Source organism: Megascapheus bottae, chromosome 11 (assembly GCF_031878675.1).
Source record: "Megascapheus bottae isolate mThoBot1 chromosome 11, mThoBot2.hap1, whole genome shotgun sequence".
Classification (NCBI taxonomy): domain Eukaryota; kingdom Metazoa; phylum Chordata; class Mammalia; order Rodentia; family Geomyidae; genus Megascapheus; species Megascapheus bottae.
In genome coordinates this window covers 13,039,830-13,062,984 of record NC_143519.1, presented here as the reverse complement: position 1 = coordinate 13,062,984, position 23,155 = coordinate 13,039,830, and the positions used below count along the sequence as shown (strand labels likewise).

The following is a 23,155-nucleotide window of genomic DNA, read 5'->3' as shown; positions in this document are numbered from 1 at the left end:
TTCTTAATCACTCACCCTGACTTTGCCCCTGTACTGAATTGGTGTGTGAACTAGCTTACAGCTATTGAGCTTTGTGCAGTAAATTCTGAATTCTCAAGTGAGCTGTCAAATAATTTAAGAAGAATGCTGATATGCTGTTATCAGGGTCAAAAACAAGCACTTTGTAAATTGGTTTATTGTATATCACTGCAGGATCACCAAATTCAATTGTAAAAATGGCTAACTTTGAGTAAGCAAAGAGTAGTGTGGGATTACAGCTGCAATAAACTTGAAATGGATCATCATCTGTGTGTGGATTTGTAGGCGGCAGTTGGCTTGATGGATGCCCTGTTGGGTCACAGAAAGGAAAAGATGTAAGTCAGCAGCTCTGGTCAGTTGAGTTGCAGAAGGTCATATGGAGAGGTGAGTTACGGTTCGTCTCAGTTTGGCAAGCAATGTTTGAGGAGTTCAACTAGATCTTGCCAAGCCTGTAAAGACAACACCTGGCAGAAAAAGGAGAGGAAAAATAATTCAGAGGAAAGATAACCTTGCAGGCTGGAGAATTAATATCATCTTTGAACATCTGGATATGCACATTTGGGTAATTCCTAAGATATGTAAGGCAAAAGAATTGCAATTAGGTGTAAAATTTGCAACATGTTTGTGAATGATACTTTCATTTCTCCATTTAGAGTTAGCAGTAACCTCTCATTTGTATACCAGAAAAAAATATGTGTATAAAACAAAAATGGAAAATGAGCTAGTATGAATATTTTTAGGGAGCAGGATAAGATGTAATATACTTACAACTGTACATATATTTGGACATAAAGTCAGCCAAATCCCTCAGTAAGTAAACACTGACTGTCTATGGCTCCACAAATCTGTACATTACTAGGGGTATTCTGCCCATCTATGGCATTCCAGCCATTTGCCCAAATGTGCCATAAGAAATACCTTGCATATTGCAGTGCGATGTAACTGTCATAGACAGTACCAAAATGTTTACAAGAAATATTTTTGTTCCATGATGGGCTCAGAGACATTCTTTCCTATTTGAAACTTGCTTGCGAGTGCCCACCTGCTAAAGGAGTGTTAGATTTTGCAGTTATAAAGACACCTGAGCCAGGGCAAAGTGAAGGAAACAGGTGTAACCAACCTCCACTGAATGCTTTTATATGATTCTAGAATGTAATGAGACAGTCAACAGCATCATTACTTGTCTAGAAATAAAGTGGACACAGTTATCATCAAAGAGCCTTTGTAATTAACATTGGGCTCGATAGGTGTATCAGTGTTGAAGCCTTGGGCCAAAGCCTAGAAGTATATGATCTCGTAGAACTTCTGTTTCTTGGTTTGGAGGACTTACATCATTGGTGTGTCTTTGCATCCTGGATTGTTGAGATTCCTAAGGTCAGGGGTCATCTTATGACTCATTGCCAAAGGATATAAAAACAACATATGCTATTATTGAGTCATAATTGAATAAATAAATAAATTTATGAAGAATGTAATGATAATAAATGTATTTTATTCAATATTTATTATAAAACTATACTAAGACCTGTGCCACTGTGCTGAGAATGTATTAAGACACTGGCTTAGGGTCTAATTGTAGTAGGCAGAAGGAAAGGGCTATAGCACAATGAACCTTACTTAGGTAATTCACATGGGTAGACTAGAGTAACAGCTTTCTTTGCTGTGACTCTCTGTCCAAAAATAGCAGCAAAAGTCTGGGAATGAAAATTGCAAAATATGACTGAGTCAACTTGGTTTACCCTGAGTGATAAGAACCTTGCCGTGACAGGTGGGAACTTTCAGATGCAGTGGATCCCATGCCCCTCTCCACCATTTCTGCTCTAACTACCCTGTTACACTCTTCATCTCACTCTGGGAAATCCTTTACTGTGTACTCTGGCAGAAATGACGATGAGGAACCAATTTTCTTTTGAGGAAAATAGGCATTTGACCAATAGATCTCAATGTGGGTTTTGAAAATGACAAATTCTCTTGCTTTAGGGATTTTCGATATGATACTTACCTCAGGGAATGGCAAAACCTAACAACAATATATGTTGTTTTTCTTTTTTTAAAAAGGAACACCTTTTTATTTTTCATAGCATAACTACAAGCCCAAATGACAATATAATAAATATACCTTCCATCAACTTTCTGAATTAAAAGTTATTTTTGCCTTAAATATTCCAAATTCCATTGTGTCATTTTTGTAAATCTTAATTGCATCTTATACTATGGAATTCCATCTGCACTAAATTCTGATTTGTGGCCAATTTCTTAATATTTGCTATCCAAAACAAGGAAGGAAGGAAGGAAGGAAGGAAGGAAGGAAGGAAGGAAGGAAAGAAGGAAGGAAGGCTTTTCTCAGTCCTGCTTACCTTCATATTTCATTCCTACTTCATAGTCCATTGATATTTCCTTCATATTCCCTTTATACTTCATATTCTATGTTCTTTTTCCCTTTTCCTTATTTACCTTCTATGTTCTTCCTCACCCCAAACAATAAGATAGTATGAGATAAGAAAGTCAGCTGAGTAATGAAGTCCAGAACATCAGTATAGTTCTATGGAATTTGCTCTATTATATCATTCCAGCATGTTAAAATAGTATGTAGTAATATCCTTATGCAAGTGTGGAAACTAAGTTAAATAAGTCATTTCTTGGTACCATTTTTAAAGGGGTTATTTTTCTATAAAATCCAGAAAGTTCTAGAAATACAAGGGAGAACATTTAAAGTCTCTACTGAAAAACTGACAACTTCAAAGGACTGCAGCAATGATAAGACCCACCCACTGGAGAAGGTTATTGAATTTCCTCAAACTTGTATGAGAATTTGAACATTTCTCATTATGGTGCTTACCACCTTCACTAACGACAGCAGTCGTCTTTAAAGATATGAAATGATCACATTATAACTGTACTCTGACATCGCTGAGAAAGGGCTTACTTGAAAGTTTAAGGAAAAGAACTAGAACTGATCTCTTTTAAAGAAACAAGTTGCCTTCTCTAGTCAGGTGTTTTGATTAGCTTGTATAAGAATTTCATAGAACTAGAGACAGTCTAAAATAAATTATCTCTGCTCTCTTACAGTGCATGTAAAAGTGAAGTTGTTATATAAGTGAGCTTGTTTTCTTTAGACGATTTGCTGAATTCCATGTATTAGGTCCCAGGTAAACTGACCACTTATTAAAGGTGACATACCAAATGATAAAATAATTCAGCTTGGCTCAGGACATGTAAATTAACTCTATTCCCAGAGTTACAAGATGAGAGCACTTTGATAGACTACACTATCAGATGAGGGCCAAACCTAAAACAAACAACATTCTTTCCTGTTGGAATTTGGATTGAAGCATTCTTACTTCTTGCCATCTGCTTACTCTTTAGATGTAGATTTTTCTACCTGTCTCCCATGAAGGACACAGTCACTCTCCCTAGTGACTTCTCTTTGTATTCCAAAGTGCTGGAAGTCTAAACGTTTCATGGGCTCTCATCTATGTATGAACTGTCAATCATGCTAATCACTACACTTTTGTCTCGTCTTTGTTTAGAATGTGCATTCTGAGGTCCCCAGAGTGTTTGTGGGTAGCAGACATGCCTCATGCCATTTGTGAGTGAGGTTCCCCTCTTTACTGTTCTAAATCACTGCTCCACTACTCATGATGGTTTTCAGATCCAGAGCTATGGCCAGAGACAGAGAAGATGTCTTTCATGTTCCACATCTACAGTTTCCCATATTTATTTTAGTATTGGGGAAGAGAACTTTAAGAACACAGGAGTTGTTGGAGATGTGGCTTGGTGGGTAAAAGCTAGCCTGTGAGTGAAAGCATCACATACTAAGTTTGAATTCTAGTCCCTGGCCACCTAAAAAAAAAAAAAAAAAAAAAAAGAAGGGACACAGGAAACTAACATTGAGTCTCTCAAGAAATTTTGACCTATGTAACCTCACTTATGTGACCCTGTATTTGAACTAGTTGGAAATTACCTTTTTATCTATCAGTGCTTGTTGCATAAACATTGGTTACCCCACTTGAAAATGTATTTTTTTGCATTTAGGCTTATTTTTCTAATTTTCTTTAATATTAGTGAACCTTCATGTATTCAACTCTTCTCCGCTTAAGCTAGGTGTTGGGCCTAATTGTCTAGTAGATATAAAACTTGAAGGCACTTTGAGCAAAGAATGAGATTAGGAAACCATGAGGGATTATAGATTCTCCTTCATACATTATAACTCGAAAATATCTCACTACTGAAGACACTTGAAAGAATGTTAGAAGAATTCAAGCTTTCAATTCTTGCTTTGTAAAGAAATTGGAATGAGATGGGTCTCAGGGAGTGTCTCCATCTCATGCAATAACTTCACATGAGAGCGCAGAGAGCATTTTCACCATGAGTCATTCATCTCTGTCTCAACTATGTTTATGCTGTTCTAATATGGATGTAGCAACAGAAAACACACAAATGGATGGGAGTGGCTATATTGTGTTGTGTTGTGCCATGAATTCATGGATACTTGGATTTGAATTTTCACAGAAGTTTTACATACCCTAACAATGTGTTTTGTCTTTTTCTGCTGTTTTCAAATTTTTATAACTCTTGGTTAAAAGCTTTATCAAAACAGGCACTTGATGGGACCAGGAGTTTGACCTAGTGGTAGAGTGCTTGCCTAGTATGCATGAAGACCCGGGTTCGATTCCTTGGTACCCCACATACATAGCAAAAAGCCGGAAGTGGTGCTGAGGCTCAAGTGGTAGAGTGCTAGCCTTGAGAAAGTCCAAGGACAGTGCTCAAGCCCTGAGCTCAAGCCCAGGACTGGCAAAAAAAAAAACAAAAACAGGCACTTGACTAGATTTGGCCTAGAGCCAATGATTTGGAAATCTTTGTTCTAGAAAAGAAAATAAAACCTAAACAACAAATTTTTGTCAGCTTCTTTAAGTGTTTGAAGTCATCTTGTCCCTTCCACTCCCTTCTCTTTCCTTTCTTTTTCCTTCTTTTTTTTTTTTTGTGAAAGTCCTAGGTCTTGAACTTAGGACCTGTCCTAAGTTTTCTTTTCCTTTTCTTTTTCTTTGTTTTTTTTTTTTTTTTTTTTTTTTTGGCCAGTCCTGGGCTTGAGCCTAAGCACTATCCTTGGGATTCCTCAAGGCTAGAGCTCTACCACTTGAGCCTCAGCACCACTTCTGTTTTTTTTTTTTTTCTATGTATGTGGTACTAAGGAATGGAACCCCAGCCTTTGTGCATGCTAGGCAAGCACTCTACCACTCGGCCAAACTCCTCCCCACTCCCCGACCTTTCTTGAAAAGGGCTGACACTCAATTACTTGAGCTACACCTCCACTTTCAGGGTTTTTTTTGTTTGTTTTATTTTAGTGGTTAATTGGAGATAAGTGTCACATGGAATTTTTTTCTGTCTGGGTGGCTTTATATCATGAATTTCAGATCTAAGTCTCCTGAGTAACAGATTACAGACATGAGCCACTGGCAGGCATCAGGCAAGTCATCATTTTTTAGTGTGAAATACTAGGTTACTGACATCTTCATTTATCTGTAGAATGTACTTCAGTCATATTTACTTTCCATTGCACTTTCCTATCGCATGCCTTCCTTCTTTTGCACACAGTTAGTCCTTCCTGTATGCTTATATCTTTCTGTTCATTCATTTATTAGTTTTATATTCCAAAACATGAGAGAAAAAGTACTATTTATTGTTTCTGATTCTTGCTTTCCTAATGTGATGGTCTTTAGTTCCAGCAATTTGTTTTGCAGATAAAATTTCACTCCTCTTTATTGGAAAATGCTACTTCATTGTATATGTAGCCATAATTTCTTTATTCATCTATTGATGGTCAATTAGACTGATTCCATAATTTGGATATGCAGGTAATTTAGGGGAATCACAGTGACTATTTTAAAGATTAATCTAGGTGTGGAATTAGCCTAAGGGCCAATTAACTGATGAATGACTTAGAGCAAATGTGGCATATATACATAATAGAATATTTTGCAGCTATTAAGATGAATACAATTATATTACTTTTAGGATGGATGGAATATTAAACAGAAAGCCACACTGGTATTTTTTTCTCTCTGAAACAGAATCTAGACCAAACAAATGAGATAAATGTAAAAAATGGAAAGCAGCAGGAGGGAAGATGGTTAAAAGAGAGGGTAATGATGGATGAATATCATTGAAGTACTTTATATGGGTGTAAGAAAATAAAATGCTTAAACCTATTAATATTTTTGCTATTAGGGAGAGGGAGATAAAGTGCAATAAGTGGAGTAAATGTGATCTATATACACATATATAGACATATCCCAGTATAGCTTCTTTATATAAATAATATATGCCAAAATATTATATAAAAGGATTCCCCAAGCACCACCAAATAAAAACACTAAACAAAATCTAGTGAAAAGAACTAGTGAAATCATTCGCACATCTAATGTTGGGAACTGCTTTGATGGATGTGTGTTTCCTTTGGGAATCATTTCAACGTTGTGAACTTCCCTTATTGGCTATCTTGCTCAAGAAATGCAACTCCATGGTATTGTCAGAACCTTGGAGTCCAAGCTGCTCAGGTGTACACCTGTAATTGGATAAACTTAGTTGTCACAACTGCAGAGAGAAAGCGACATGTCAAACACTGGTGTCTTTAGTAAGAGGGCCTGAGAAATAATAGAACTTAGACTTGAGGTGCCCTAGAGTGGGTCCAAAGCGCCTGTGATTCCACCAAGATTACACTGTGTCAGCAAGTGAAGAAAATAGGGTGACTTTATATTAAAGTTTCTCAATGGATTCCACAATGAAAGTTGAAACCCTAGAACAAAAGTAAGGCAATCTGTGATTATTGTCAGTTACTTGAGCGAAGGGAAGAGAGATGTGGTCCATTTCATACCGGTTTCTAGGTCTTCTTTTATCAAGCGTCAGAGAAATCTTGTCTGACAATGACATTCTGTGATACTATGTGTGTTTGTGGTAAGAGAAAGGGAGGAGCATGTAGATTCTGAATGTCAAGGGCAGCTTGTTTGTCTTTTTTTTCCTGTCTTCTTATTCTTCTCTGTCAAAATTGTTTTGACTGCTCTTCTTTCATAATATACTTCTAGGATTTATTACTAAATATTCATTTTTATAGGAGTAGATCATATACAAATACTACATATCTGAGCAACTAGCAAACTATTTGATAAAATAATACCAGAAGTGGAAACATTTATGGGAGGGACAATGAGAGAGCTCTAAAATGGAGGGAGGAAGGGTGAGCAAGTGTAGTTATTATATTCAATGTTCTGTCATGTGAATATTGAACTCCATAACTTGAGGATAGGAATCGGGATGGAAAACAGAGGAGATCCATGGAAGGGGGACATTGATCAAGATCCAGTGTACCCATTACCTGACTTTTGGTATTCAAATCATTTTGTACAGCTACTTAATAGGAATATATATATATATGTTTATGTATAGTGCTTACCTTTCAAAAACCTTAAGACATAAAATATTACAGGTAAAAGTATTTGAACACTTTTCTCACATTCTAATCCCTTGTAGAAGGAAACTACCTGACCTTGATGTATATATTATTCTCACGAATCAAATATTTTGTCTTTTTTTTCATTTTGCTTTCTTTTGTCTTTAGAAAATACATAAAAATATGTTTCATTTTAGGTATTAAATATGACCTGCCTTTAATATTTACTTGTGATCTTTTTAATATATTTACTTAAATATTTATTATAATGATTGTAGAAACACCAGCCAGAGCTAAAAGTCATACTTTTGAAAATACTGTTAACAATTTCACATAAGGAGCCAGGAGTTGGGCTTAGTGGTAGAGTGCTTGCCTAGCATGCATTCAAACAGAAGCCGATTCTTCTTTACCACATATATAGAAAAAGCTAGAAATGGGGCTGTGACTCAAGTGGTAGAACACTAGCCTTGAGAAAACCCAAGGACAGTGCTCAAGCCTTGAGTTCAAGCCCTAGGATTGGCAAAAAAAAAAAAAATGCACGAATGTTGTAATCATAGTGTTGCATGCCTTATTCATTTCATTTTCCAGGTCTCATTATAAGGTTAGGGGTCATTTGCTGCTTTTATGTCACACAGACTGGGCTGCCCCATTTTATTCAGTAACAGACCACTTGAATATCATGAAGCAAAGGATTGGGTTGTACTTGCAAAAGAAGTACCTGGGAGGTTGGGAGCATGACCTAGTGCTTGCCTAACATATGCAAAGCATGTTCTACTTCTCAGAATCACATACACAGAAAAGTCAAAAGTGGTGCTGTGACTCAAGTGGTAGAGCCTTGAAAAAGTTCAAGGACAGTGCTCAGGCCCTGAGTTCAAGCCCCAGGCCTAGCAAAAAAAAAAAAAAGTACTTGGTCGTATCAGGACATAAATATGTTGTATTAATGATGAGACTTGCATTCCCTTTAATTCTCCAATTTCCATTAGTTCAACCTAAAAATATCTCCCTAATCTAACAGAACATTTTCTTTCTGACACAATGTCAGGGGACAAAGGGAAGTATATGTGGAATAGGACACCTACCATTAACACACGCATGCACATGCATACACATAGGGCACAGCAGGTGCATTCTAACAGAATGATGGCAGGAGGACATGAGCATCTATTACTACCATGTTTTTGTCTCTCTAATCAACTCTTACCACGAGACTTGTTGTCCCTTGCTTTATTGGTATTTCTAAAAGAAAGCACATTTACTCTATGACATTTGTCATGTAATGTTACTCTGTTTATTTTGAATGAAACGAGGAGGAGGGAAGAGGGGAGAAAACACGGTGTTTCCAGGGATTTGATGTACCTGCTCTGACATCACTGGAAAGAATAAGTTGAGTTTCACTGAAGTCTTATGTAGGTGGTGGGAATGAAATACACAGATGCTCTGAGGCTTGGATGCCATGTGTACATGGCTGGTGGGAACAAATGGGCCAGGTTTGAGGAAAAGGGGAGAAAGTCGAACCTTTTGGGAAGTCTATTAAGTGTCTGACCTTCAGTACCGATCTTGCCATTCTCCTTGTTGCAGGAGAGCACTTGCGGATCTGTCCTCAGGAATATACCTGCTGCACGACAGAAATGGAAGACAAGTTAAGCCAACAAAGCAAGCTTGAGTTTGAAAACCTTGTGGAAGAGACAAGTCATTTTGTCCGCACTACATTCGTGTCAAGGCACAAGAAATTTGACGGTAGGCAAAAGACAGTTTCCACTTCACTTCCTTACTGGTGTGCTTTTCTACGAGAATGGTTTGGTGCTGTGAAAAGTGTTTTTGTAAAGAGCTAGTTTTTTCATTTCTACTTAAACATTTATAGTATTGTCTCTTCTTAGATAAAGCCTGAGCCTTCTTGACAGTATATTTTTATAGTAATATCTTGGAAAATAATCTAAGTTAACAAAAAGCTATTTTGCATGTGTGCTTTGCCTTTGAGATTTATTCTGAACGATTCCACTCATTTTTCCCCATTATTTGACTGATTCTAATTCAAGCTTTGTCACACAGTAGCTTGTCTTCAATTTTCATGTGGGGATTTTTCTTCAAAAAATATGTCACTTAATATTATGTGAAATAGAACATCACTTTTTAAGAGGACAGGCTTGTCTGAACTGCCAAGGACAGAGAGTGCCTTATTTTAGAGTTTATCTATCACTATAATGTGTCATACAGTACAGAGAAGTTATGATATCCATGTTATGGTTCCTTCTGCATAGGATTTAGTCCGGTTTCTTGATTATCATCAATTGACTTTCTATATAGACTGGTTGTAAAAATAAACACTTGGTATTAGGAAGCAAGAGTGAAAGCAGTTAATACTAGGATTTCAATGTTGGATTGTTTCCTTGGAGCATAAGAGAAATATTCAAATGATATAATAACGTTTAACAGTTAATTATGGTAAAAGTAAGGTTCGTATTTTTGGTATGTGGAACGTGTGTAATTTTTAGTGCTTTGAGAAGTCATAGTGCCTTGCTATGATTTATTTACATGTTGTGACAAGTCACCTTTGTCAACTATTTGATGGATTACATTTCTCTGTGATAGTAGAGGGAGTCTTCCTTTTTTTTCCCCATCCTGTAGTCAATGCACACAGTCATTTAGTAAAAGTATTGTCAGCCAGGCATTAGTGGCTTAAACCTATTATCCTAGCTACTCATGAGGTTGAGGACTGAAGAACAAAATTCAAAGCTATCCAACTTAGGAAAGTCTGTGAGACTTATTGCCAATTAACCACCAAAATCCAGAAGTGGTACAGTGGCTTAAGTGGTAGTGCCCCAGCCTGGAGCACAAAAGTTCAGGATCACGCATGGTCCATGAATTAAAGCCCCGAGATTATCACCAACACTACCACACACTACCAAAACTAAAAGAAATAAAAATGAAACAGAAAATGGGTTGCCATCATTTTTTCTTTCACTTCTCTCTTTACTACGTAAAATCTTCCAATCCTGCTTTCATCCTTTTATTGTGACTATTATTGTAATGCCAACTTCTGTCCAATTAATTTGCCAATTTTAAAAAAATGATGTCTTCAGTAGACAGAAAGGGATGACATCTTCCATGTCACAAGGACCTCCTCTTTCTCCAAGGGATTCAGTAGCTGCATTGTCCTTTGTGGACCTGTATGAAAGTAACTCCTTATGTCCATGTGACATTGCGAATGTTGTGGTCTTGTATACATTTAAAAAGTATTTGAGGGTTGGCCTGGTTTGATAGATTACAACTCTAGTGGCTTTTCAGAAGCCTCTCATGGGGCTTTTGGAAACTTAGAATCTGTCATTGCAAATTGAAGCGGATTGAGACATTTTATCATTTGCTACAGAAAGTAGGTGAACGATGCAGGCTGCCGATGTTTATCTAAGTCTGGAAGATAATGATAGTGCCTTCACCACGCTGTGCTCCAATCGGTGTAGAAATCATTTCAAGGAAGCATCCACAGTAAATAATATATATATATACATATGTATATACTTTGAAGAAAATATGAACTGTTAAATAGTATATGAGGAATTTTTCCTTTCCTTCCTTCCTTCCTTCCTTCCTTCCTTCCTTCCTTCCTTCCTTCCTTCCTTCCTTCCTTCCTTCCTTCCTTTATTCTTTCCTTCCTTCCTTCCATTTCTTTCTTACTCCCTCTCTCTCTGTCTCTCTCTGTCTCTCTCTCTGTCTTTCTCTCTGCCTCTCTCTTTGTCTGTCTCTGTCTCTTTTATCCTCTCTTCAGCTTTCTTAGGAGGTGATTTTAGAGAAGAATAAAACAGCTGTTTAACAAGACTGATATACTTTTGGTATTATATCAATAAATTTTAATATCTTTGGATCTATAATACTTAATCCCAGATCTCATTTGTCTTAATTAAGAAATCTCTCCCTTTCTCTCTCCCTACCCTTTTGCAGGTGTGTTTTAAATCATGCTAATGTGCTTAGGGGTCTGATGTCAGTCACTTTGACAAGACATTGATTTTGCTAAGATTGGAGCTGACAAAAGGGTGATGAATTTTTCGGTCACACTGCATTTCAGCGCAGTTGTATTAGGCTGCTATAGGGGGGGGAGTTCAGTTCTTTTACAAAGATTTCAACCAGACTTTTAAACAAAACCCAAATGTGATGTTAGTGAGTCAGCACTGAAAAACTCATTCTTTAAATAATCTTAGAAACTGTATCAATTGAAAAGCCACCAGGATGATTTCTGTCCTTCTTTAGCCAACTTCACTTTGCAGTTGTATGATTTACCTTATTTTGCCAGAGAGGTGATCTGCTAATGGTCCCATCATCCGTGGTGGTACATTCCTTTTGGGTGATTATCTGTTGGCGTGTGTGTGTGTGTGTGTGTGTGTGTGTGTGTGTGTGTGTGTGTGCATGTGTGTGTGTTTCTCAGAAATCTATTTTGGTCATTTGTGTTTTTGCATTGTAGGTTTTCATTATTGACCAGATGAGATTATGTTATGAAATACTACTGCCCAATTAAGAGAAGAAGGCAATGGCTTCTACTTTTATTAAGGAGAACAACCATTTCATTTGCAGCCAATATATACAATCTAGTTCACAATATATTCAAAGAGAATAAATTACATCACTCTAATTATTAGTCTCTTTTTGTTTCTTTCTTTTATAGGAAAACCCTTGATTCCTTTTAATTTCTTACTTTCTGATAGAGAAAAATTCAAAATTTCAATATACTGCACATGAAACAACCTCCTATTTATGGCCAAATTCTTTTCCAACTTTTAATTAATATTTTAGGGCAATAGAAAATAACACTAGGAATAATTGCACATATTTATTGGATGTAAGGAAAATAGTCCAGAATCAACATGAATTATTTCCCTACTTTCCTAAATCACCAAATTGGCTCTACAGCTTCATTAGTGCTGACATTTACAGCTGGGAAAAAGAGTTGACAAAGTATATATGTTCCTTCCAGAAACTTTTATCTTTGTCAGAGAATCCACTTATTACTGCCTTTATAAACATAAAATTGCAGTCTTGTGAAAATATATTACACATACTTATTTTCTTGATATTCATTCTTCCTCAAGTGTTGCATGGAATTTTTTTTTACTGTGGATAACCATTTCTCATTTCTCAGGCATGTCTCAGGGCATGTCCTACCCTTTTGGCGGGAGCCCAGTCACTACGATGCTCATTTAGAACTACACAAGGATGCACTCAACTTGCTTTGTAGCCACATCCAGCCTGTCTGTTGCTCCCTCTGGTTGGAATTGTGCAGGAACACCCAGCCAAGTGTATCTGGCAGAGTGATTACATTATTCCTTACGCTCACCTTTCCAATCTCTCTCCAGCCTCTCGAGAGACATTATCCTTAGTTCAAAAACAAAATAAACAGAATTATAGAAAATTGTATTCCAAGGGAAGGTCACTGTTGTGTATCCACTCACCAACTACTATTCTGTGTTTTGGCCTTTGTGCCTGTATTCTCAGTTGCAGTTTTGGTGCTTCTATAGGCCTCCTGTGAATTGTGGGAGATGGAAACGTAAACATTCTGATAGATTTACCAGTAACCCAAGTCAGTACCTGGCCTCATTTCTCATTCTGAGATGCTAACCCTTTGTCAGAACAAAGACAGTGCAAAGTCCCACAGCATCAAGTGCTGGAGTCAGGATTCTGTGCTGAGCTGGGCACACCAGGATCCCTGCCCTTAGCCACCTGTACCCCATAATCTCCAGAGTTGTTTTCTAGTTCCCAAATGTGCTGACAATTTATGGCCAATGAGCTATCCTTCTATCTCCCCTGCTATTTGGGGAAGGAAGTGGAAGTGACTGTCAGAGAAAAGTAGAAAGAGATGATTACCCCCTAAATATAGCCCAGTTCCCAAGGAGTGGGGAGCAGAGCCTCAAGAGAGAAAAGGACATTTGCCAAGTTTCCACTGAGAATGAGGAGGGCAAATGGTAACTTAATACTTACATTATCCCATAATTAATAAGTTATAGGAAATCCATATTTGGTTGAAATTCTGACTGAGTTTTACTTGTTTAAAGTAGGTTGTAGTGGAAAAAGAATGACTGAAACTAATTGCTTTAACAAAGTAATATTAGTTCTGTTGGGTAAGAATCTAGTCACATTTTTGGAAAAGGCAAAACCAGTATTGAGTTGGAAGTAATTCTTCAAGGGGAATACAAGAAAATGTTATTAAATCAATGAAAGCATATTATTTTCTTTGCCTTCTATAACCTAGTGGTTTCTATCTTGATGGAGGAACAAGATTTCTCTACCCTCAAAATATCAATGGAATACAAATTTTTGAGAGAGGAAAATCTGCCTGGATAGATGTTTTATTTTTTTTAACCCATTGGATTTGAGGTGAATTTTATTCACAGTTGGTGCTCCGTATGAAGATTTTGTTTAATATGTTGACCTTATTACTCTATTGTTCTTCCTAGTTCTTATTTATGTATTTTAATGATATACATTTGTTCAGATAATTTGGCAGCAAGTACATTTTTAAAAGAAATAAAAAACCTTGTAATTTCCATCTTCATGAAAACCTTTTTTTATAGTAACACATTTAGAATACCTATTGAGCTGAATGCACAAATAATTTATTTGCAGGAACATATTTTTATGCTGCAAATCTGCTTGCATTTTCTTCTTAAATATCATTTCTCATCTATATACTGTAAGATGGCAATAATATGACTTCTTTAAAATATAGCCTAATTTTCTCAGAGAAGGCATTCATATAAAAGAAGAAAAAGTCAATGTATTTTTCCATATGGTGGTAGTCTTTCCTGTTATATGGGGTGTTTACACACACACACACACACACACACACACACGTGTGGATACACATATGCACATACATGAAGGTGCATAATTTCAAATTGGAAGCCTTTACTCAGAGCCCATAATTTGAAGATATTTATTCAAATGTATATTAGAGAAAAAGAAGATAAACAATGACTAAAATTTGAGCATTGCCCCCCCCCAAGAAGAGACCCTTGAATGTTTTTCCCCTCTTGTAGCAGGGGTTATGTTAAGAAAAGTAATGCTAAAAGGGGCAGGATTGCACGTTTCTTAAAGTAGAAGTCCATTGGGAACAGAGAAGAATAGTAAAAATTTCGATCTGAAAATATCAGAGAAGACTTATTACTAGAGCTGTCAGTTCAATGTCCTTCAGAACTGGAATAATTGGACTCTCAGAAAATGGTGAAGGGTTTCAGTGACCCTTTTATGTGTGTCCCTTGAAGCATTCAGGGCATTTGACACAGTTGCTACTGATACTCTTGTGAATTCTCATTTAGTGGCATTTATCATGTGTATACATGTATAGATACAGATTATATATATAAATACTACATTGTATTTTTCAATCTAATTTTATGCCTTCTGCTGCTGTATTACAAGCACATAGTTTCAGGGGATATGATGACAAGAAGTCATTATTACTCTTTGACTTGTGGTTGTTTTCTAAGTTGTGTTTAGTGTGAATAGATTGTTCTGCTCCATTCTGGATGTGTCCCTTTTAGGGGAGCAGTACCTAGCTTGGAAGTTCAGCTCTTAATGAAAATTCCATACAGGGGGAAGCAGGATGCCCCATAAGTCTAAACTAGACTTAATGTGCTGTATTTTTAGGCACTATACAACAAAATAAATGCCATGATTGTTTCCAACATCATTAGTGGAAGAGATTATATGCCACTTTATTTAGGGGAAGATGGCGGATAGAATGACTATTTCGATGTCTTAGCCGATTTTTTTTTCATTCCTCCACCCAACCATTGATGGACTTATCACATTGGCTTTGCTTTTTAGTGGATTCAGAAATTTGGGAATTTTTGCCCTTTCTACACAAAGCGTCATTAGGTAGGTACAAAATGGTATTCCATGGCCTCTCCATATACTGATGAATATAAAACACATTGTCATGGACAGAGTCACATCCCTTGAATAGCCAGAAGTAATCTTTCCATTTTTTGTGTTTCTGGTCCTCTTAATCATTGTAGGGAATACTGTGTTAAATACAATTCATAAGATTTTCCAGGTCAATCACAGTAGGAACCAATTAGTTGATGGTTCCATTATGGATGCTAGGATGCCACCACAATCACGGGTCTTATGCAAGGGACTGGGTTCTTGAGGTCAGAATGTGTTGAAGTACATTTTAGGAAGTCATCTGACATTTTTCCCCAAAGGGTACACCTGAAAATTAGCTAACATAGAGATTTAGTATAGACAGAGCTAGGGAACAGATTTATAAATCACAAATGCTTTGGAGTCGGTGTAATTCAATAAAAAAATATGGTACATCTTAAGATGAGGCTTGGGGGGATCCCTTGAAATGCAGTATATGAAGAGTACCAATCTTGTAAATATAACTTCTTTTCCTTCTCGCCTTCTCCCTTTCTCAGTTTCTGTCTTCTTCCCACTTTCCCTCCTTCCTTTTGTATCCCTCCATTTAGTCTTTGGCATATCTTCCATACCTGAGGATGTGCACTGGGGTAAATCTGTTTCATGGCTTTTGTAATGTGCTACCAATCTTTTCCTAATTCTTGAACCCCTACTGCATACCTCAAAGTAACTTAAAATACATTATGCTCCTAGTGTTGTTGAAATATTATCATCTTATTATCACCAATTCCCTTGCACAGTGGCTTTGCTGAGCAGCTGTTTCCCAGACAAGCCAATTTCTTTTAAGTATTGCTCTATCAGACTCTGAAACCAGCCCTACCAGAAGGGTTCTTGGTCATGAATGTTAATGAGCAGACAAGTATCTGTTCTGTGACAGAGGCTCACTAATCCTTTGAGTAAGTATGAGTAAATTACAGGAGAAATTTTATCAAAGTTAAATTGATATGCCACCGAATTCAGAAAACCGGTTTTCTTATTTAAATGAAAATCAAGAAAAAATTTAATGGGGTTATAAATTAGAGCTTGCTAGAAATGTGTTTGTCATTTGACCTGAGGGAAAAAATGCCTCTGTGGAGAACGTGGTCTGCTGGAGAATGTGTTTGATACCAGTGGACTCGTTATCTTCTAGGAGGTGTAGATGAGGCGGGAGGTGGAATAGACTTACTCTATAATTTGGGATGTGATTTCAAGAAATACTTGATCTTCCTTGGTAATGAGGAATGGGATTAAAAACTGCTATTCCCTCCTGAGTGTAGACAATATAAAAGGTTCTCTTTTGGGAAGAATAAAATGACAAACCTACTTAAAAAGACAAAGAAGAAGCATTTGCTCAAACACCAGTGACTTATACCAATAATCCTACCTACTCAAGAGTCTGAGATCTGAGCAACACAGTTCGAAACCATCCCAGGCAGACAAATCCAAAGTGCTGTTATTTCTAACTATCCAGTATAAAAATGCTGGAAGTAAAGTTGTGACTCCAGTGATCAAATACCAGTCTTGAACAAAGAAGGCAAGTGAGAGTATTGGGCCCTGAGTTCAATCCCCAGTAAGAGCACGCACACACACACACACACACACACACACACACACACACACACTCTCACATGCGCAGACGTGCATATGCATGCATGAAAGGACATATATTCCCCCAAATACATATACGTGCATAGTGTTTGTGTGCTTTTAGTATTCTAAAGATTCAGAAGAAAATAATTTGAGTGAATCTTTATTTTCTCCAAATATGTAACCCTTTTCTTTACAGAGTGCCTAGGTAGACAGATAAGAAAAAGTTAAGCAGGAAAAAAAAATCCAAATATTCAAACTGAAATTTTAACATTTAGAAGACAATGTAAAATTTGTGAATGATGAATGTATTACCAGTAATGTTTTGGTGTCATTCAGTGATTATTTAGTGTTAGGCACTATGGCAACTCCAATAAAAAGAGTGAGCTTCCCAAAATAATTAATTTCCTATCATCCTAAGAATATCATTATTTAGTAAATGAATCTGAAGACACCTGAGGAGGAAGAATCTCCAGCTAAAATTATGCTACATGATCCATAAGACTAAGAAAATCACTCTCACAGCCAGAATGAGGTGACTCACACCTATAATCCTGACTACTCTGGAGGATGAGATCTGAGCCTTATGGTATGAAGCCAGCCTGGAAGAAAAGACTATAAGACTTTTATCTCCAACTAGGTAATTTTTTAAAAAGCCAGAAACAAATACCTCAAAGTGGTAGACCACTAGCCTTGAGAGAAAGAGGCAGCATGTTCAAGAAGATTTGATTTCAAATGTTACTCTAGTAATAAAATTACTAGTGTTAATATTTATATAGTTATGTAATAGCATAGTATATTTTAATAATACCAATAGTAATATTGCTAACATTACATTAGTAGCTCATGATCTTCTCACTCTCACCTCCGTACTTCTCATTGATTTGAATAGCAAAACAACTTGAAAATAAAATGCAAACCCTGATGTCAGATAGCTGCATATATTACTTGAAGGTCTTTTCATGTGTGAAGAAATTATACTTCACCCCAGGCTTTTTACTTCTGAAAATTTCATTGCATATTTCCTCCTTTCAAATAGCAAAGTTTGCAGTCATTATTGGTTTTATATAATTCAGGATCCCTGAGTGATCTCCTCATGTCTCCTCCTTAGTGCCTAGTTGACACCTGGTAGTTTTCAATTATTTAGTGTTCTTTTCTTTTAATAAGTTCTTTTAGAAATAAGACCCATTGCATAGTTTCTGTTGAAGTCTAAGTTCATTAACTATAGGGATTAGGTCTCCTATTTCTATTTTATCTTCCTATGCTTGACTTAATATGATGCATATTTAATATTGCTGCAGTGTTGTCTGACTGTGGTACCAACCTGTGGCAACTCAAGGGCACAGACCAGCTAGATGAATTACTTAAGTTCCTATAATAAATACGACAGAAGAAAATAGGAAGCCTTGAATTCTAGTTATCTATTAACTTGTAGGGTCCATAAACCTGGAAGTCATATTTGATTTCAGCAGTATTTATTCCAGTGGATTTACTAGAACTAATTTAAATCTCCAGGATAAAGATGGCCTTTACTTAGAGAGTAAAGCCTTATAAAGCAATATGGCAATATGGATATGAGTATGCTATGGCTCTCTCTGTCATTCACACACACACACACATACACACACACACACACACACACACACACACACACACACACACACACACACACACACACACACACACACACTGAAACAAGAATGTGCTGGAGTACATGATTCCCCAAGATGATCATTTAATATGCATATGTGCAGGCAAGTGGTTGGAAGACTGTTTTTTGTGTGGGATGCAGAAAACTGCTTTCATATGCACTTCAACACCAATGGACCAAGAAAACCTCTGTAGGGCCCATTATCAGACCATAGTCCTTGGGGGCAGAAGTTTGAGAGAGGCTTTGAAGTATACATATTAGGGTCAATGTAAAGATGATCAATAACAGGTTTCAACTTCTTTTTTATTATCTACTCCTTTTATTATTATTGGGGATTGAATTCTACCTTGTATCTTCCAGACAAGTGCTCTACCAATTGATCCATAGAGCAGGATCCCTTGTATTTTCATTATTTAAAAAAATAGGTTCTCGTATTTATGTCTTGGTCAGTGTAGATTGTGATTCTCCTGTTTTTCCTTTCTCTTTAGCTAGGATTGCAGGTATGTTTGTGCCAGTGTGTTAGCTTTTCCTAAGGGAAGTGACTTATAACTATATCTTCAGAAGGGTTCCTGCTATCCTGCAAGCAGAAGGGCAACAATCAGGCAAAAGCTACTGATGATTTCAGTATTTTCCTTTTATCTAGAACATAATACTGAATCATATGCAGAAACGAAAGACATTGAGGAATCAACTTGATTTGTATTACCTAATGTTAAACTACTAAATATGTTTCTGGAAGGGCTCTTTGTGTGTGTGTGTGTGTGTGTGTGTGTGTGGCCATAGAGATTCAGTTTTCATTTGCTATTTCTCAACCCAGAATGGCTTCTCTCCTACTTAGATTACAGGTGACTAAAGCAATCTCTACAGTTTTTTTTTCACTTGTTCTCCATAGCTAGAGAAAGATATCCTATGTTTAGGACATTATGTCAAGCTCTATGTCATAACTTCAGCCCTATCAACTGCACAGGCAGAGGTAGAAGACTGGGGTCAAATATAGAATGTTTACTTAATTGACAAGTGATACTTTCCAAGCTCTTCAGGCAAAACTTTTTGTCTTCTAAATTCCTATTTAGAAAATTGTATGTACATGGGCATTTAAAAAGAGTTCAACAAATCAATTTACATTTATTTTATGGGATTTCCCTTGTCTTTTTTACTTTGGTCATGCAGACAGGAATCTTGTTTTCATAAGTAGTTCAAAAGTCTCACTTAGACCAGAGCATCAGCAGCCGTGATAGTGATTGGTACGGTGAAGGAGATTACAGTTGAAATTTTAGAAGAGAATGAAATAATTTCACAATGATGGGATTATCAGTTGCTTTGTGGAAAGGTAGGAGAACTGTTCTGAGAATTATTAAAGATTTGGTTATACAAAAACAAAATCAATGGTAAGGAAATGCATTCTGTGAAAATTCTGTGATGGTTGAGACAATTTCATGAGACAGAACAATTAATTCTTGAATTAAAGAGAAATGACTCATTACTATGAGCCCGGATATGTTTGAAATATGGAAAGATCATTGGATGTTCTTGTTTGTTTTTTTTAAATGATTTAGTTGATTTGGAGAGTTTGGAATGATGTACATAAATTTAAAATCTCTATTGAACAGCGTCTTACAAACAACAATACACCATGGTGTTTGTGCTTCTTAATTTTGTGGCTGAAAACTTGTATGTGAATTATATAGCCAATTGCTCTCAGCTGATTTCTGTGTCCTTTTGTTGTATGATAATATTTGTAAAGAGGGAGTCAGCTTCTGGGAGACTGTGAGTGAATAGAATCCTAATGGTTCATTTTAAAGAATTGTTTACATTAGGGCCGGGAGTTTGGCCTAGTGGTTAAAGTGCTTGCCTAGCATGCATGAAGACCCAGGTTCGATTCCTTGGTACCACATACATAGAAAAAAGCCGGAAGTGATGCTGAGGCTCAAGTGGTAGAGCTCTAGCCTTGAGAAAGTCCAAGGACAGTGCTCAGGCCCTGAGCTCAAGCCCAGGACTGGCAAAAAAAAAAAAAAAAAGAATTGTTTACATTAACGCATTACTAAAACAGGATTCTAACTATAGTGAATATATATTACCTTATAATCACAAAAATCCTTAAGCTGTTCATCTGATTATGAAAATAAAATGATAGCACTCCCAAGCCCGTAGTCCGTATCCCTCCTAGCTTATAAACAATACTTGTCTAGTCAAAATTTTTCTCATGTTAGTGTCAGTTCCCAAGTGCAAAACACAGGCCATATTGCAGTTGCTAAATTTCATGAGCTACCTTGTGGAATAGTACACTTCTGTTTCAAGTATCATGCTTAAAGTTTTCCCAACAATATTGTATATAAATATTCAGGACAAAGGACTCCTTTAAGTATTATCACCAACAACATCAGAGGACATATAACTGATGATAATTGCTCAATTCGCGTATTGAATTAAATTTTCTCTTTAAGCGACATAGTACACAACTGACTATGTAGATCACTGGGGATAGATGAGTACAGAAAACTTCACACATTCCATTTTTCAGGTCATTGGAAATCTCGGAGCCTTCTAAGCTCTGTTGAAGTGTACTTTATGAAAAGGCATGCATATTTACTTTCTGTGTTTACTCACAGTGCTTATTAAATTCCAATTGATTTTTCTTTATCATTGCTTCTCAGTACCTTTAAATCTTCATTTACAATGTATAACTCCAAAAGGGAGCTAAAAATCTCCATTTCTTTTTCTAGTGGGTAGAAATGCACTGATGTACAATCATCACAGTAGCATGACATAACCTTGGCATGCCGCCAGGGATGAATGAGAGATGCATTGCTGGATGACTAATGGTATTTCTTTATCCCCAGATTCCCTAGATGGGGTTAATAGCAAACCACATTTATTTGTGTAGAATTCTTGACTAGGCCAGGACATTAAGATTCCTTAGACTGAGCATCTCTTAGTATCACCTGCGCACTGCAATGATCTCTTGCCAATGAATAAAGCAGTTTCTCTCCTGCATGATCTACAGAGAAAACACCAGAGCTTTGTTGAAGGATTGACTCAATCCTGATTGATTTCTTCACTAGGGGTCATTGTTGGAATAATTCAGGTGTCCTCTGTCCCTTTCTTTATATGAGAGATATGCCATTTGACTTCATTTGTTTCCTGTCTACTTTGAGGAATGCATGTTAAAGACATGGGGAAAAACCTATGACAATGTATATTCTATTCCCTTCTCTGGGAAGATAATAAGAGATAAGTTTAGAAGTGAGTAGAAAGGTCAACTGTTTGTCTCCTTGTTCATGGAAAACGGTAAATGTATCTTTGTTCTTTGCTTTCCTTCACTTATTGGTTTCATTTTAAGTTCTTATGTATTTCAGCAGCAATCAAGAACTGTAACATTGTTGTCAAGTATCTTAACCTTACATGCAACAACTATTCAAAATAAGTAATAAATGATGAAAAAGAAAGTACCAGTAACCTTTAGAAAGGCCAAATAACTTGTGCAGTAATGAGTAATGACCTTTTTGTCTACCCAAACATTTCCTTGCCATTTAAACAAACATCAGCATATTACCAAATAGTGAGAGCATTTCGAGTAAATGGAGAAGTAGCTCTTTTTTTCCCTCTTAAGATAAAACACTCAATTTAAATATGATAATTAATTTCCACCATTAGAAGAGTAAGGCTTAGAAAAATAACACATAATTTAGACAGTAACATAGAGAAAGAATCTCTAGAAAACTAAGTTTAAATGAGGTACATCCATATTTATACCAATAATTGCGCATGATATTGAGTATCCGGTTATTAGGTTATTTCTTTTTCAGAAGTATAACTTTTGATGTTCCAATATTGGATTCTGTTTTCCTGAGGAAAAATATAATAATAAACACAATGCTGAATTGCATTTTATATTTCACACCAGCTAATTGAGCTGATATTACAAAACTGTGCCAAATATATTGGGGTTGCAAGGGTTTCTTTTTGTCTATTTGTTTGCAAAACAAGCACAGGCTAATGGAGGATCTTGTGTGGAAAGCTCGGCCATGCTGGGAGCTCATTAGTTATAACTTAGAAAAGACTATCTAGCTTGTTTTCCCACCCCCTAGTTGGAAACAGTTGCATGTGTTTCAATTAAAATTTCCATTTACTTCCAACTGGCAATGGTGGCATCCATTCTACCAAACACAGAGCAAAGGTCAGTGATTCCTGACTGAACAGACCTGTGCACTATATGCCACTGGCCTTCCTTGTGAAGATACCTTTAAGCTACTCAAAGCAGGCTTGGGAAGATGCTGAAGGGTCAAATTGCATGGGGACTTCTACCTTATTTACTGATGGAGCTGTGGTAGCTGTTGGGCCAGATGCTTGCAACGGCTGTTGCTTTGTGGATTGGGATTTTGCAGCAGCTGTTGTTCTTTGCTAGAGCGTGTTTCTGAAATTCAAAATTTAATAGTCTGAGACCCTAGTCATTGAAAGCTATGCGGAAAGTTAATTTGCTGAATCCAAGTTTATTTTCTTACTTAAACCATAGTTTTTGATGGTGCCTTTCCCCTGTGAGACACAATAAAAGGAGGAAAGGATTT

At 36.6% G+C, this 23,155-nt stretch overlaps 1 protein-coding gene across 1 annotated transcript in view; it reads left to right on the top strand.

The window, feature by feature from the left end:
* Gpc6 (glypican 6) overlaps positions 1-23,155 on the top strand; it is an 859,561-nt gene that overhangs the window by 143,306 nt on the left and 693,100 nt on the right. The window contains exon 4 of the mRNA XM_090341778.1: positions 9,044-9,202. Coding sequence (XP_090197904.1) covers positions 9,044-9,202 — 159 coding nt within the window. The remainder of the gene's footprint in view (positions 1-9,043; positions 9,203-23,155) is intronic.